This window comes from Sciurus carolinensis, chromosome 2 (genome assembly GCF_902686445.1).
Source record: "Sciurus carolinensis chromosome 2, mSciCar1.2, whole genome shotgun sequence".
Classification (NCBI taxonomy): Eukaryota; Metazoa; Chordata; class Mammalia; order Rodentia; family Sciuridae; genus Sciurus; species Sciurus carolinensis.
The window spans coordinates 198,577,388-198,592,933 of NC_062214.1; the positions used below are offsets into that span (position 1 = coordinate 198,577,388).

The 15,546-nt window shown below is 65.9% G+C and overlaps 1 protein-coding gene across 5 annotated transcripts in view; it reads left to right on the plus strand.

Annotated features, from left to right (window-relative positions):
- Kif26a (kinesin family member 26A) overlaps positions 1–6,613 on the plus strand; it is a 35,493-nt gene extending 28,880 nt beyond the window's left edge. For 4 of the 5 annotated variants that reach the window (XM_047541586.1, XM_047541590.1, XM_047541589.1 and 1 more), the window contains 7 exons: positions 18–180; positions 343–505; positions 1,022–3,944; positions 4,567–4,769; positions 4,857–4,877; positions 5,155–5,305; positions 5,462–6,613. In XM_047541586.1, the coding sequence (XP_047397542.1) occupies positions 18–180; positions 343–505; positions 1,022–3,944; positions 4,567–4,769; positions 4,857–4,877; positions 5,155–5,305; positions 5,462–5,643 (3,806 nt within the window). In that variant the 3' untranslated portion in view covers positions 5,644–6,613. The remainder of the gene's footprint in view (positions 1–17; positions 181–342; positions 506–1,021; positions 3,945–4,566; positions 4,770–4,856; positions 4,878–5,154; positions 5,306–5,461) is intronic. The other variant, XM_047541587.1, reaches the window with a different exon arrangement.
- Positions 6,614–15,546: the final 8,933 nt, after the last annotated feature.

The window sequence follows — 15,546 nt, forward strand, 5'->3', positions numbered from 1 at the left end:
TCGCCCTGCACTTACAGTGTCCGGAGGCCGCAGCCGTCTGCACCTCATCGACCTGGGCAGCTGTGAGGCGGCACCCGGCAGGGGTGGAGAGGCCACTGGGGGACCCCTGTGTCTGTCCCTGGCAGCCCTGGGCAGCGTCATTTTGGCTTTGGTCAATGGGGCCAAGCATGTGCCCTACAGGTGAGTTTGGCACTTGCCAGGGTGACCCCTGGGGAGTTGGCCACAGTCTTGTCCAGGGTCAGGGGCAGACAGCCCTGCTCCAGCCCCGTAGCCCACACCCTGCCCAGCCTCCCACCCTGAGGCCCTCTCAGGTCTGGGCCTCTGAGCCTCTTGGGCCCTCAGGGACCACAGCCTCACCATGCTGCTGCGGGAGTCCCTGGCCACCACTGGCTGTCGGACCACGATGATCGCCCACATCTCAGATGCACCTGCCCACCACGCCGAGACGCTCAGCACTGTGCAGCTGGCTGCCCGCATCCACCGCCTACGCAGGAAGAAGGCCAAGGTGGGCTCCGTCCCCCACTGCCTTCCACCCGAGGGCCCCAGCTGCAGTGCCCTCTGCAGGGCGCCTGGGGGTGGTGCAGCAGGAGTCCTGTCCTGGGCGCTCTGTGCATCCCGCGGCCCGGCCTGGCTGGCCCGAAGCCCCTGGCAGAGTGGAGCTGCTCCCAGTGGGTTTGTGGTTGCCCCACCCAGTAGACACCCGCGTGCATGTGGACTTGGGCCCCAGCAGGGGCCTTCCTGGACTCGTGTCACCTGGCGGGGACTGTGGGGTGTTGTGGGGCGGGGCAGCACTGAGTCTGATTCCTGGGCCTGTTCTGTGGCGTTTCCACCTGTCTGGGCTCCTTTTCCTCCCGTGGAGCTGGTTTGTGTTGGGAAGACTTGCCGAATCCGCCTAAGTCTAGCGCAGGTCCTGGCAGGGGCAGCTGCTGGACCACAGCGTGTGCTGTGGGGAGGCCAAGGGCTGGGGGGGAGGCCAGGTGTGGGTGGAGGGGCATGCTCACGAGCTCTGCCTTGCCCCCAGTATGCGTCCAGCTCCTCGGGCGGGGAGAGCTCCTGCGAGGAGGGCCGGGCCCGCCGCCCCCCACACCTGCGGCCCTTCCACCCGCGCACGATGGCTCTGGATCCTGACCGCCCGGTGCCTGGCCTTCCTGGCGACCCTGACTACTCATCCAGCAGTGAGCAGTCCTGTGACACGGTCATCTACGTGGGTCCCGGCGGGGCTGCGCTGTCCGACCGGGATCTTACCGACAACGAGGGTCCGCCTGACTTCGTGCCCATTATCCCCGCACTGAGCCGCCGGCGGCCCTCGGAGGGCCCTCGGGACGCCGACCACTTCCGCTGCAGCACCTTCGCGGAGTTGCAGGAGCGGCTAGAGTGCATCGATGGCAGCGAGGGCCCCTCGGGACCCCCAGGCGGCACCAGTGGAGCTCAGGCCAGCGCCGCCCGAAGCAGCAGGAAGCTCTCGCCCCCCGAGGCTGCATCCCCCAGGAAGGCCGTGGGCCCCCCAATGGCTGCCAGCACCCCTCGAGGCAGCCCTGGCCCAGACACACACCGGAGTGCCCCTGAGCCCTCCAAGGCTGGTGTCCAGGGTGACCAGAGAAGGGACAACAGCACCTGGCCTGAGCCACCTGCCCCAGACACGGCCACAGGGGGCGGAGGCAGGAGGCCACTGCCCAGCCCGGCCCCTCCGCCACCTCAGCAGCCAGAAGCTCGCGAAGCCCCTGCAGAACCTGGGGGAGGGGGCGCCGGCAGCGTGGTGCGGACACCCCCCGTGGGCATGAGCGGGCAGGTGGGCCAGCCCCCTCCCTCCCCGGACGTGGCCTGCCCCTGCCCGTCTGCTCGCAGCCTCCGCCTGGAACGGGGCTTGCTGACCACCACGGTGACCCTGCAGCAGCCGGTGGAGTTGAACGGCGAGGACGAGCTGGTGTTCACGGTGGTGGAGGAGCTGCCCCTGGGGGCGCTGGCAGGGGCCCCGCGGCCCTCCAGCCTGGCCAGCTTTGGCAGCGACTGCTCCCTGCAGGCCCTGGCCTCTGGCTCGCGGCCAGTCAGCATCATCAGCAGCATCAACGATGAGTTTGATGCCTACACTTCTCAGGCACCCGAGGGTCCCAGCAGCTCTGTGGGGGCCCTGGAGGGTGCAGCCTGGGCCAGTGGCAGCTCTGGCCCATCCATCGGCTCCTGGCTCAGTGAGGTCAGCGTGAGCACTGCTGAGAGCCCCAGCCCCACACCAGGGCCTCCCTTTAGCCCTGACTGGCCAGCAGGGCCTGTTCCCCCGGGAACCCCTCCCCTGAGTGGCATCCTGGAGGACAGCAGTTGCAGGCCAGTGGAGCATGGTGGGCCTGGCAGCTCTGGTCCAGCCCGCAGTCCTCACCCCCGGGAGGCCACGGCAGCGGCCCTGGCTCAACCTGTCAGGGAGCCCTGGGCCGGGTCTCCACGGGGGACAGCTGCGGTCCAGACCATCCACTCCAGCCTCCCCCGGAAAACCAGGACTGCCTCCTCAGCCGGCTGTGCGGGCTGCACTCGCCCAGGCCGGAGCCCACCCAGCCCTGGGGGCCCATTTGAGGACCCCTGGCTGCTCCGTGCTGATGACTGTGCCGTGCTGCCGCGGGCCTCTGCTGCTGGGGCCTCCAGTCCACCCCTTGGTGCCCCCTGGCTGCCGGAGGCGCAGGTCGTGCTGGCTGGTGCCCAGAGGGTGGTGGATGTGTGCCAGGTGGCAGCCGGGACAGGCCGCAGACCTGAGGCTGTGGCTCTGATCCCACCGTTGCGGAGGGGTGCCACCACTCTGGGCGTGACCACACCTGCCATGTCCTGTGGGGACACCCTGGCCGAGGCCATCTGCTCTGGCAGCCTAAAGTCCTCCCCCAACAGCAAGAAGAGCTTGGCTCTCAAGGGGGGCTTCTTCCCGAGGCCCAGTGGGGCGGTTCCCCCAGCTCCACCGGTGCGGAAGTCCAGCCTGGAGCAGAATTGTGTGGGGTCAGCCCCTCCCCAGGCCCTGGGCCTGCACCGGGCAGGGGCTGCTGCTGCCTTCCGCGGGGAGGAGGAAGCCAGGCCCAGCAGCCGGGCTGACCACTCCATTCCCAGGGCCACGGCCAGCCTGAAGGCTCGCGCTGGCAAGATGGAGGTGGCGCACCGTCCCGCTGGTCACACGTCCCTGGAGCGGTGTGAGGGCCTGGTGCACAGCAGCAGCAAGGTCAGGGAGGCCCCTGGGCGGCCCCCCCGGGCTGTGCCCAGGCTGGGCATCCCACCCACCAGCCCCACGCCCGGGCCTTTCCCTGCCTGTCGGGGCAGCCCTGCTAAAAGCATGGGAGCCCCCAAGCCCCCAACGGGCGGGGCCAAGGGCCGCAGCCTTGTGACCAGTGGATCTCGGGCCGTGGGAGCATCCGTGAAGCCACTGGCCCCTGCATCGAGCAGGACCCCTGGTGGCCCCATGATGGGCCCCCGGGCAGCTCCACGGGCTGCACCTGGCCTCGGGGCCAAGGCGGGCCGTGGCACCATCATGGGCACCAAGCAGGCGCTCCGGGCTGCCCACAGTCGTGTCCACGAGTTGGCGGCCAGCGGAGCTCCTGGCAGAGGCCCCTCGTGGGGCTCGGCTGACTCGGACAGCGGTAACGATAGCGGTGTGAACGTGGCGGAGGAGCGACCGCCTGCAGGCCCAGCCCTGCCCTCCCCCTACAGCAAGGTGACTGCGCCCCGCAGGCCCCAGCGCTACAGCAGCGGCCACGGCAGTGACAACAGCAGCGTGCTCAGCGGGGAGCTCCCGCCCGCCATGGGCCGCACCGCGCTCTTCTACCACAGCGGGGGCAGCAGCGGCTACGAGAGCATGATGCGTGACAGCGAGGCCACCGGCAGCGCCTCCTCGGCCCCCGACTCTACCAGCGAGAGCGGGGCCGCCTCCCCAGGCGCCCGCTGCCGCAGCCTCAGGTCCCCCAAGAAGAGGGCCACAGGTGGGTGGGGCTGGGCACCTGCCTTCCCAGGGGCCCTGTGCCCGGAGCCCCTCTGCAGCTGGCTTGGGGGAGGGTCCCCTGGCACGGCCTCACGGGCGCCGGCCTACGCAGCCCCTGACAGTCAAGCACACCTGGGGGCGCCCAGGGAACAAGGTGGGGCCCTCCACAGTTCACCGGCCAGCAGGGGCTGGATAGGTGGAAGCTGTTCTCAGATCCCAGGTCCCTCCTCAGTTTAAGCGTTGGATGTTCCGGCACAGGGCGTGTGTGGCCCCAGGTGGTCCACGCGTCCTGTGTGCCCTCTGACCCCCGTGCTGCCTGAGGTGGGCTCATCCCTGTCCAAGCACAGTCCCCCAGCTGGGGCCCCAGGGAGCCAGTCGAGGGCCTGGGTGTGAGTGGGTCCTGGCCTTCAGGCTGGGCTCTCCCTGGTGCGCGGCCCAGCTGCCTGAAAGTCCCTGCCAGTGGCAGTTGGGACGGTGTCTGGCCCCTCTGTCTCAGGGCAGGGGGACTCAGGAGGCTGACCATGCAACTCACTGCAGGGGTGCGGTGGCCATCTGGGTGGTAGAGGGCTGGGGCTGGGCCCTGGCCTCTGCTCACCAGTGCTCGTCTCTGGCTCTCCGTCCAGGACTGCAGCGGCGGCGGCTGATCCCAGCCCCGCTGCCTGACGCCGCTGCCCTGGGCCGCAAGCCCAGCCTCCCTGCACAGTGGGTGGACCTGCCGCCGCTAGCTGGTGCTCTGAAGGAGCCCTTTGAGATCAAGGTGTACGAGATCGATGATGTCCAGCGCCTGCAGCGGCACCGTCAGCCCCCGCGGGAAGAGCCCGCCCAGGTCAGGACTGGCAGGGCCTGGGAGCTCGGGTGGCGGTGTGTGCTCGGGGGCATGGGCGACCCCTGGATCTCCTGCTCTTGCCCACAGCTCCCCCAGGATGTGGAGAAGGTAGGAGCCAGCCCTGCCAGCCCTGAGCCTGTGGTGGCCCTTGGCGCCTGCCTTGGGCAGAGGTGGCTGGAGGGCACTTGAGCTGCCACTGCTGCTGCCCCAGGAACCCCGGGCGTGGCCCCCACAGGTCCTACCCTGTCTGTGGGGGCCCCGCGTGTGCCTGGTGAACGGAGGGAGGCCAAGGCCGGGTGCTGGGGGCCCCGGGGAGAGCCACAGCCTGCCTGCGGCTGCCTGTCCTCCAGGCTTGAGCCCACTTGCGCCTGTCCCTTGCTGCCAGGGCCCGGTGTGTGTCAGCTCCAAGCTGCGGCTGGCGGAGCGCAGGCAGCAGCGGCTGCGGGAGGTGCAGGCCAAGCGTGAGCACCTGTGCGAGGAGCTGGCCGAGACCCAGGGCCGACTGATGGTGGCACCCGGCCGCTGGCTGGAGCAGTGTGAGTGGCCGCCCCCTGAGCAGGATCGGCTCCTGCGCAGGCACCTTCCGCCCACACGCGTTGGGAGGTCTGCTGGGCCCGGTCACCCGTCCTAGGACTCCAGGGAGCCTAGCTGCTGCCCTGGCCCCTGGCCTGACCCTGGCCCACCCCTTCCAGTCGAGGTGGACCCGGAGCTGGAGCCTGAGTCCGCCGAGTACCTGGCAGCCCTGGAGCGGGCCACGGCCGCCCTGGAGCAGTGCGTGAACCTGTGCAAAGCCCACGTCATGATGGTCACCTGCTTCGACATCAGCGTTGCTGCGGCCGCCGCTGTGGCAGGGCCACAGGAGGTGGACGTCTGAAGCTGGACGGGACACCTGGCCCAGGAGGGGTGGTCAGGGTGTGTGAGGACGGGACGTGGATGGAGTGAGGATGTGCTGGAGGTTGGAAGGAGGATGCGGGGTCTGCGTGGGACTTGGGGTTCAGAGAGGAGATGGAGCGTGGGGAGGGGAGGGCCGGCCGGCAGCAGACGGCGAGTGAGCACAGAGACGGACTGTCGCCTGGAACAGCCATGCAAGTGCCTTTGACCTTGAGTTGGACTTTGCTTCTTTTCACATTTGGTGCTATGGACTCCAGACACCAGCAGCGGGCGGTGCCGGGCCGTGGCTGGCGGCTCCCCTGCCCGGGCCTCGGACCTGGCCTTCCTTGCCGAGGACGTGCCTGTGCTCACCAGCTCTTGGAGTGCTGGGGTTCTTTTCCTTCACAGCCGCTGCTCTTGGCAGAGTGGACGGCACCAGTGGGGTCTCCCGAATTGGGAGGGCCACCTCAGGTCCCCTCCCTTCCCCGAGGCCTCTGCTGGTCCCGAGCGAGGACTTGGGTGAGGGTGGAGGACTTGGGTGAGGGTGGAACCACGGCTATACGTTGCCTTCTTCCACGGCAGGAATTCTTACCAAAACCACAGCAAAAAACAAAAACCACTACCAACAGACGGGGTTGGGTTTTGTAAGGTTCTGTTAGGTCCCTATTTTTGTATCGTTTTGCCTATGAACGTGGGATTTGCAGTGGGGGTTTGAAGACAAATGATCTATCTTTTTATGGTTTTTTACGGAAGGCATTCCTGGCCAGGCTCCTGGCAGCTGCCGGAGAGGGCTCTTGCGGGGGGGGGGGTGCCCCGGGTGGTGCGGTGCCTGCCCAGCCAAGTGAGGTCCCCCGCCGGCACCTTCACGTTTCGGCCATTGTGCTTTCTGGAGGGCGCTCAGATCTTTGTACAGATGTGTAGATAACATCTCGCCACAGTTTTTATTTGTGAATTAAAGATGCACCTGTTGTTCCCACGGCTCTGGTTCACTGCCCCTCACCCCAGGGTGCCACCTCCAGGAGTCACTGGGTGAGCAGGCCGCGGAGGGTGGGAGGGACGGGCCTGTGCACAGAGGCTCTGGTGAGCCGTGCTGGGGACTCTTCGCCTGCCCTGGGCCCTGCGGCCACACCGTGCAGGACTGCTAGCACACTGTCAGGTGACCAGGCAGGCTGAGATTCGAACCCATGCTTCTTCTCTGACCCCCACGTCACTCTGTTCTTGGCCCCGAGTAGCTCTTGGGGTCCTGAGGCTGGGCAGGGAGCCAGCCTGCTCCTGGTGACTGACGGCTGAAATGGGTGATGCTGACCCCTCAGGAGGGGATTCTTTGTTCCCCCCCTGCCTTCCCAGGAGACAGGTGCACACCTGTGGGCACCCAAGCTGGCAGGAGCCCCAGCCCGCAGGGCCAGTGCCTGTAGGGGGGTGAGGCTCTGACCTGGCTGCCTGGCCTCCGTCTGCTGGGCTCTCGGGAGCTCGCTGACCAGAGCCCTGCGCCCTGAAGTTGGAGCGCTCGCTCCCCCAGCCTGGGGGCTTCCTTGTCCACCTGGCTGAGGCGCCTCCTGTGCCCTCTCACCTGACGCCCCTGCAAGCCCATGCCAGTGTCCCCACCGGCAGGTCTATGGAGGCTGCCTCTGGGCGTCCACCTCTCTCTGCTCCCCCTGGCCTCTGGCTGCTCCACCTGGGGCTGAGCCTTGGTCCTGGCCCTGGGCAACTGTGTGCTGCCCCCAGGCTCCCTGCCCCTGCCAGCAGCTGTGTCCACAACCCCTATACCCAGGAAGCCCTCGCCCCAGGGCGAGCTCTGCTGGGAGCACCTCTCCTGGCTCCAGGTGGTAAGCGATGGCCTCTCCTTGGTGGCCCTACCTGGGCCCCTCCCTGTGGCATGTCACACTGTGTGTGGTCTCTGCCTATCTCCCAGCCTCGGTGGGGCCCTCGGGTGGGGTGGGGTCTGAGTCATTTCTGCACCCCCAAGCAGCCCGAGGCTGGGCCCCAGTGGGGCCGGGCGCTTGCTCAAGGAAGAATGAACAAGCAGCCGAGCGACTGAATCTCCTTGGGGAGGCTCCGGCTGGGCAGAAGCAGGCCGAGGAGAATGCCCCTGAGGGTTTACAGAACACTTACCCGGACCCTCTGTTGTCCCCAAACAGGTCCAGATCTCATGGCCACTGTGCTCAGGCTTCAGAGCTGTGCACGCCCAGGCCCCTCCTGAGTTTCTGCTTGCTCCCTGCTGCAGCGGGCATGGGGCCTGCCCAACCCGTTGGCCCCGACTCCCAGGCCCTGGTCTTCTACTCTGAAGGCAGAACAGACTTCTGGGAAGGGCCAGGTCATTTGTAACCAGTCAAATGCCATTCAAACTGCTCTGTCTCTGAATCTGGAGGACTCAGTGGGGACGGGAGGGGAGAGGAGTGTGTGGCATGCAGGGTGGGACATCTCTCAGGAGGGAGGCTGAAGTCCACCGTCCTGTGATTGGTGCCTGTGCTGATCACTGACCTGCATAGAAGCACAGTGCTCAGGGACAGTGCTGACTGAACACAGGGCCTGCCAGGGCCCTTGGTCTGTATTTGGGTCTGGGCGCTCACTCCCAGCATGCACCTGTGCTGCAGCGTTAGGAGGCGAGGACTGGACAAGTCCTTTCCTTCTGCAGAGACTGCTCGGCCTCCTCCCTGTCCCTCTGCTCTCCAGGGAGCCACTTGGGGTCTGCACTGCTTGTGCTGGCCTGGGGCTTATTTGGTCAGGCCCAGCTGGGGCAGGCTGGCCCACAGTCCAAGCCAGGCCCAGGAGGGCGGTGTCTGTGTTCTGGACAAGGACTCCTCTGTCCTCGGCTGGCCTGGGAGGCTTTGTGGGCTTTCATCTGGGACATCAAAGTCCTCAGCCCTGTCATTACTTGCTGAGAACCCCGTGGGGAGCAGCGGGAACCCACTACACCCATTTTATGGATGGGAAAGCTGCAGCTGCCCAGGACCCAGCCTTTGACTGACGCCAAAGCCAGCACGGACCTCTAGTGCCACCCCAGGGTGCAAGGGGACCGTGCACCCTGCTCACTGAACATCAGGAGACTGACGTGCAGGGAGTGCTCCAGCCCTGTGTTCTTCCTCCGTGGAGCGAGGACAGGTCGGAGCCTCGGGGGGTGGGGTGCCAGCGCCAGGTGAGCCTGGGCAGGAGTAGGGGCTGTGGGGAGCCAACTGCTGATGGCCTGTGGCCGGGAGGAGGCAGGGGCCTGGACAGGGGCCCAGGGCCAAGGGGAGGTGCGTGCCTGCCTGGGCTGTGCGGGGCTGGGCGGGAGGCAGCTCAGGTGGTGGTCTCACGACCACAGGGCTGGCCTGGCACTGGGCCATCTGCTCCCCTGGGGCAAGGTGCCCGCCTGACTCACCCAGCCAGTCAGGGCCTGTTCTGCTTGCCCTACCCACCCCAGCCCTGGCACTGGGGGACACCAGGGGTAGGGGAAAGGGACTCCCAGGCCTGCAGGGGGCCGGGAAGAGACCGGAGCTGGGGTGGGGGCAGGCCTATGAGGCAGGAGCCACCTGATGGGGGCCCTGGGGGCTGCCCGCCCCTCCCGCTCCCAGCTCCCTGGGTTCCCAGGCCTGCTGCCCACAGGAGGCTGCCGTCCCCAGAGGCTGCTCTCCAGGTGGGGGTGTGGGGCTTCCTTTCTCCAAGGACAGGTCAGCAGGGGGGAGGAGGAGCCAGAGCCCCTGCCTCCCAGTGGGCGCCCTGGTGCCAGGGGACAGTGTGCAGCTTCCAGGGCGAATACTGGTTCTCAGGTTCCCGAGATCCCCTTTTCAGGGTCACCGTCACAGAAGTGGCAGACACGACTCAAAGCCACCGCCATGGGGAGATGGCAGGGGGCAGTGGAGATGCACTGGGCGCTGGACCCTGAGGACAGGGAGCATGGTCACTGTGGTGGCCGAGCCCTGTGCTTGGCGGACAGCAGCTGCATTCTGCAGCCCAGGAGGCAGCTCGGCCCTCTTCCCTCTCTTGGCCTGTCTGTCTCTGACTCTGGCCCAGTGGAGGCCAGGAGGCCTGTTTTGCTCTTGACCTCTCCACCTGGGAAAGGCAGTTGGGCATGTCCGTGGGGTCCTCTCTGGGTCTTGACCCCCTGTGGCTGAGAGGGGGCAGCCTGAGGAACCCAGGTGACAGACCTTAGTAAGCAGCAAGGCCATTTTCGCAGATGCCCTCCTGGAGTCTGGGCGGGAGGGGAGTCTGCAAGCCTGGCCCTTCTCTGAGCCTTGGTTTCCTCTCGGCCCATGTCAGAGTTTATGCGTGTCCACGCTGAAGGCCTGTCCCCACCTGTCTTTCTCCCAGTGCCAGCACTGACTGCCTTGGGGTGCATGGTGCTCTGTGCTCTGCGGTCATGGTCCCAGCCTTGGACAGGGGACAAAGGGCCCTGCGCCAGGGGAATCTGTGGAGACCCCTGCTTGTGATCACACCCTCCCAGGAGGCCCCGCCCACAACTGGGAGGGCCCGTCTTGGGATGAAGAGCCTGATGGCTGTTCCTCTGTTGGGACAGGAGCTCTGGGTCTGGCCCTGGGATCTGCCCTCAGCAAACAGGAAATCCAAAGGAGATTTCTCCCTCCTGATATTGTGTTTAGCAAGGCGGGATCCAGGCCCATTTCCACACAGGAAGCCCTGGAGGCTGGGAGGGGGCCGGGAAGAAATTCCCCAGGCCAGCCAAGACCCAGGCCTTCCTGTGGGGTCAGCAGAGGCATGGGGGCAGGGTGCAGTAGGGATCCTGGGCAGGCGGCTGAGAACCAGGAGAGGCTCCTGAGGCTGCAGGCCTGTGTGGTGGGACCCACTCAGAGCCCCAGGCCGGGTGGCCTTGCAATCCCTGTCCCCAACCGGGCTCTGACTAGGAACACTGAGGCCCAGGCCCATGTCTGTCTCGCCCTTGGACAAGTACAGGGCAGGGAAGCAGAGTCTCCCCTGCATGGAGTCCAGGCAGGGGACTGAGCAAGTGACAGTAGTGGCCTCCGGGAAGGGCCTGCCTGGGATCCAGCCCTCCTGCCCCTGCCCAGGGCTCTCGCCCACCAAAGTGCACCAAGCACCTTTGCCAGGCTGCCTTTGTTACAGTCCTCTTGAAAAAGCAGCTTCACTTGATGCTGACGGAGGAGGCCTGAGGGCAGCGCAGCCCTCCTGCCCTGCTGCACCGTCCCATGGCACGTTCGTGTGGTGCGCTCCCTCCGGCCGGTGCAGGAAGGGACATGGCCAACACGGCCTCAGTTTCCCTCCCAGGCCCTGCAGTTTGTGAGGGTGGGACACAGACACAAATGGCTTGGAATTCTGCGCCAGAGACTCGCCTCCTCTCCCGTGTGTTAATGGGTGCAGTTCCTCACTTCACCTTGGTGGGATTTATGGGGATTTCTAGTCTATTCTGAGTTCCGTCCCACACGACTTAGGTTCGTACCTCAGGGGTGCGCAGCTCTGACCACCGGGAGTCCTCTCATTGGCCGCCATCTTTTCTCCGGCCCAGCCTCACAGGCACCAGGACTCTGTAGGCCTCTGAGGCTCTGAGTTCTGCAGGCCACACTCGGTCCATGTTGTCCCACGTGGTCCTCAGCAGGCCCCCCTGGGTGGCCTGAGCCCACAGGCCTGGTGGCCTGTGCTGGGGGTCCCCAATGTCTCTGGAATGACAGATGAGGGTCATGTGGGCTGAGACCCCTGGGGAGCGAAGGTCTCAGAAACCCTGGGTGCAGGGAGCCCGTGGTGTGGGCATTCCTGTCCCCGAGCTCTGGGCTCCCTGGGCGGCAGGGAGCTCCTGGGGTGGGGACTGTTCTACCCTGACTAGCCCCCCATGAGCAGAGACCCCCTCCCCCAGTCTCTGAAGTCCAGAAGGCTGTGCTATGGGCATCTGAGTGGGGAGGAGCCCGGGGGCTGGCTCCCAAGGCTGGTGGGACCAGGCCTGGCCTCATGTCAACCTCGGTGCCTAGGGTTGGGGGCAGGGCAGGGCGGAAGGTGGCTGCTGGCCACTGTGCCAGGGTCATGCAGTCTAATTGCCAGTGTGGTCTGGCAGTCGAGCTCCGCCCTGGGGCTGGAGGAGGGAGAGTGACGTCCCTGGGAGTCCGAGGGGTGGCTCCAGGGGAAACCACCCATAGCCAGCTTCAGGCCGTCATCCCGTCACCCTGGCTGTGAGGTCAGACAGGCTGTGCGGCCTCCTGCGCTGCCAGCCCACCCACAGCCAGTCCATATCCCGGTGCGCCCTGTGGCCCTGGCGGCAGGCGAGGAGGGGGTTGGCCAGGCTGCTCCCCTCCCCTCGTTTGCTCACGTCCTGAGGCTCCTGCTGCGGGTTCCTGGTTTTCCCCGCCATCTGGGAAAGCACTTTGTCCAGGGTAGTGGAGTGGCCTTCCTGTCTGAGAAAACTGCCACCCACAGAGACCCCTGCCTGGGGGCCTGGTGGCCTGGTCCTCCGGGAACATGGCACCACAGGATGGGCAGAGACCAGGTGCGGGGGAGGCTGGCTGTGGGTCCCTGCAGGTGGTCCCCAGCCCTGCCTTGATTCCCCTCCTGCAGGACGAGCAGCTGCCTCTCTGCCTCTTGCCCCGCCGTCGGACCTGGGCTCTGTGCTTTGGAATAAATCTCCCTTTTCTCCAGCATCGGGGAAGACAGGCTGTATTTCTCGCAGCCTCGGTGGCCGTCCAGGGGAGCTGATCTGCCTGGCAGAGGGTGACGCTCTAAATCCCATACCCGGTGATGATTTGTGGGCCTGGCTGTGCTGGCGCAGGCCTGTGGCATCTTTTCGAGGCAGAGGGGCCTCAGCTGAGATGGGGACGGCTGGGGTGATCTACGGCCCCGTCCAGCCCAGCCTCCCATCCACCATGCTGCCCGTGCCTCCCAGGCCAGGCCGGCTTGGCTTCAGCTGGACCCGGTGGAGGACAGGAGGCTCTGGCCTTGCCACTTCCCCAGGAGCCTTGGAATTTGGCTTCAGAAAGGGGTTTCCCAGCCGCCCCGGGGGACATCCCAGCCCCGATGGGCACTTCTGAAGCCGGGCAGAGCCTCAGCATTGCACCTGAGAGCGCCACACAGATTGGTTCCTGTCCTGCTCTGCCACCTGTGAAATGGGCAACTGAGGCTGTGGTGAGGACTGCAGAGGTCACATGCAGACCCGAGGGGCTGCCTGTGCAGGGGCCCCTCGGGTCCCGTCAGGGCTAGCAGGGCCCGCAGGGTGGTGTCTGTCACTCCTGTCCCAGGGCACACTGCTCCTTCCTTCCCGGCTCAAGTTTCTGGTGGCTCGTCCTCCGGAGACTTGGTTTCCCCAGAAGTGGTACAAATGCAATGAAGTGCTGCACTCTGAGGCCAGGAAGGGAAGGCCGGGAGGTGACCCCCAAGCCTGCTGGAGGCAGAGGCCTGGTGGGTCTGGAGGCCGTAGAGCTGTGGGTCTGAGAGAGGGCCACCTCGTACTAGGGCCCTGTGGATGCACCGTGGTCTCCCTGAGGTGTGGGCAGGGCCGGCCCTGGGATGGGAGTTGGCCTCCAGGGGACACCTGTCCCCAGCACCAACTGGGTTCTCAGGCGAGGTGCCACTGGGCCCACATGGGCACCTGCTTCTCCTCTGGACACCATCTGTCTCAACCAGGACGTATTTGGAGTGCCCAACCTCTGACCCCTGTTTGGGGTCCCACTGAGCCCCCTCCTTGAACCACAAAAGCCTCATTTGGCAGCTATGGTGGCCAGCTACCTGGACAAGCATCAAGGGAGACTGATGACCCTGGCCCACTCACTCCCCATGCCCATTGGCCCCTCAAAACCTTCCAGGCTACCTGCACCTACATGAGCTCCTTGTACACACCACCATCTTGGTCCCTTCGTGAGTCAGGTCCCTGAGCCTCCCTCCAGACCAGGGAGGCTGCTTTGGGCTCTATAAAGGGACAGTGGCTATATATTTCTCTATATTTTGGGGGGGCGAGTTACTGGGGATTGAACCTAGGGGTGCTTAATCACTGAGCCACATCCCCAGTCCTTTTAATTTCTAATTTTGAAAGAGGCTGCTGGGGTGCCACTGCCAAGTTGCTTAGGGCCTCGCTAAGTGGCTGAGGCTGGCTTTAAATTTGTGATCCTTCTGCCTCAGCCTCCCAAGTCACTGGGATTGCAGGTGTGGCCACTGTGCCTGCCTGGGTTTCTCTTTCTAGCTAAGAGTGTACCTTTCTTCAAGTGGGATTTTTTTTCAAGTGGGATTTGGGCTCAGCACACTCACCTGCTGCACCTCTCGGCACTCTTGGTGCCCAAATCCCACACAGCTGGCGCACAGCCTGGTTCCTTCATGATGCGTGTGATGTTGAGGAATGAGCTGAGTCCTCCCCAGGAGAGAGCGCTGTGCAGCCTGGGTGCCTTCGGGGGGCAGATCCCTCGCTGAGCCGTGAGTTTGGGGAGAGATGGAGGGTTCCGGGGCGCCTCTCCCAGCCCACCTACCGCGGCCTGGGCTGTCTTCATTGCCCCAGGACAGTTTCCAGGCTCTCTGGGGACCGGGCAGGACCCCCTCTCTCACAGCTTGAAAGTCGCTGACCTCAAACAGCCGACCACCCTGGCCCTCCACCCACTGGCCACTGAGGGGCATGGGGCCAAGCTGCAGGCTCTGCCAGGTACTTGGGGCCTGCTGGGGAGCCACTGTGAGGCTGAGGCTGTCCCGGGGTCACCGTCTTCAGTCTGCCTGGCCAGCTCCTGTGCTGGGTGGTGGAGGGGAGCCTCTCTGTCCCCATCCATCTCCCCGACGGGGCCCAGGTGGCTGGGTCCCCTCTCCCCAGCTGTGCTCCTGCCTAGGAGAGGAGCACCTGCTCCCCCAGGCGGCTGGGTGAGGCAGTGGAGGGAGAGGGCCCAGGAAGGGCTGAGGGCGAGGCCACCACTGCTGCTGCCTGTCCTGGTCCACGGAGGCCCCTCTGCAGGGGAGGCAGGGGGCACGATTGTTCGGGGCTGGCAGCTGGGTGGGGAACCCGGGTCTAGGGCGGTCCCAGTGGCGGCCTCCTCCGTCGCACCCTGCCAGGGCCGGGGCGTGCTGAGCCCTTGCCGAGGGTGAGGTGAGGAGCTGGCCCGCCATGCCTGGTTCCTGCCCATGATGCTGACCTGGCCGGTGGTGGGGTCCCTGCCGCTGGTGTGGGGCTGCCATCGGTTAGTGTGCTGCAGAGGAGGAAGGGCGCCCGACACCAGCCACGCTGGGGCATGCCGGGCCCTGGGAGCCCCGGTGAGGGCTCTTTCCCACCCCCCCTCCCGGCCTTGGTCTGCCACGGACCTGCATCAAGGGCGGATCTGCCTGCTGAGCCCGGGTGTGGGTCAGGGCCCTGCTGCACAGGGTGCGCCAGGGCCAGGGTTCCCAGGCAGGGCAGGAGGGGACAGGCTGGCTGGTCTGGTCCAAGTGGCCTGTTTCCAGTGGCGGGAGTGAGTGTGGCCCCTGAGCCCAGGGTGGGCAGGCTGCACATCCAGAGCATACCACTGAACACCTGGGGTTCCAATTCTAGACCCCGGGGCCAGCTCCTGAGGTGGACGAGGCCTCAGCTGCTTCCTGGAGAGGGAGATAGGGCCCCGGGTCTCGGGGGGCATTGGGGCATCTGGGAGTTTAGCTCAGGACCCTGGGCTGCATCAGAGCCCCCCTGAAGGAACCTGGAGTAGAGTACAAGCATTTTCTTTCAGAAGCTTCTACAGGGACACCTTTATCTGTGGCGAGGATCCCCATGGGGATGGTGGCCAGGGACTTCCAGGATTGGGACTTGCAGGCTGGGCAGGCTGGCCTAGACCCTGAGGGCTTCCCGGGTCCCACAGGCAGCCCCTGTGTGCTGTGGAGGACTCAGGGAGGGCGAGGGAGGGGCAGGGCCCACCTGGGTGGTCGTGGGCCCCACATGTGTCACTGCCCAGCCACCGTCACCTTGGATTGCTTCGAGGTGCTTGGACAGAGCCTGGCATTTCCAGTTTTGCACCCCGTCCCCATATGACGGCACTGG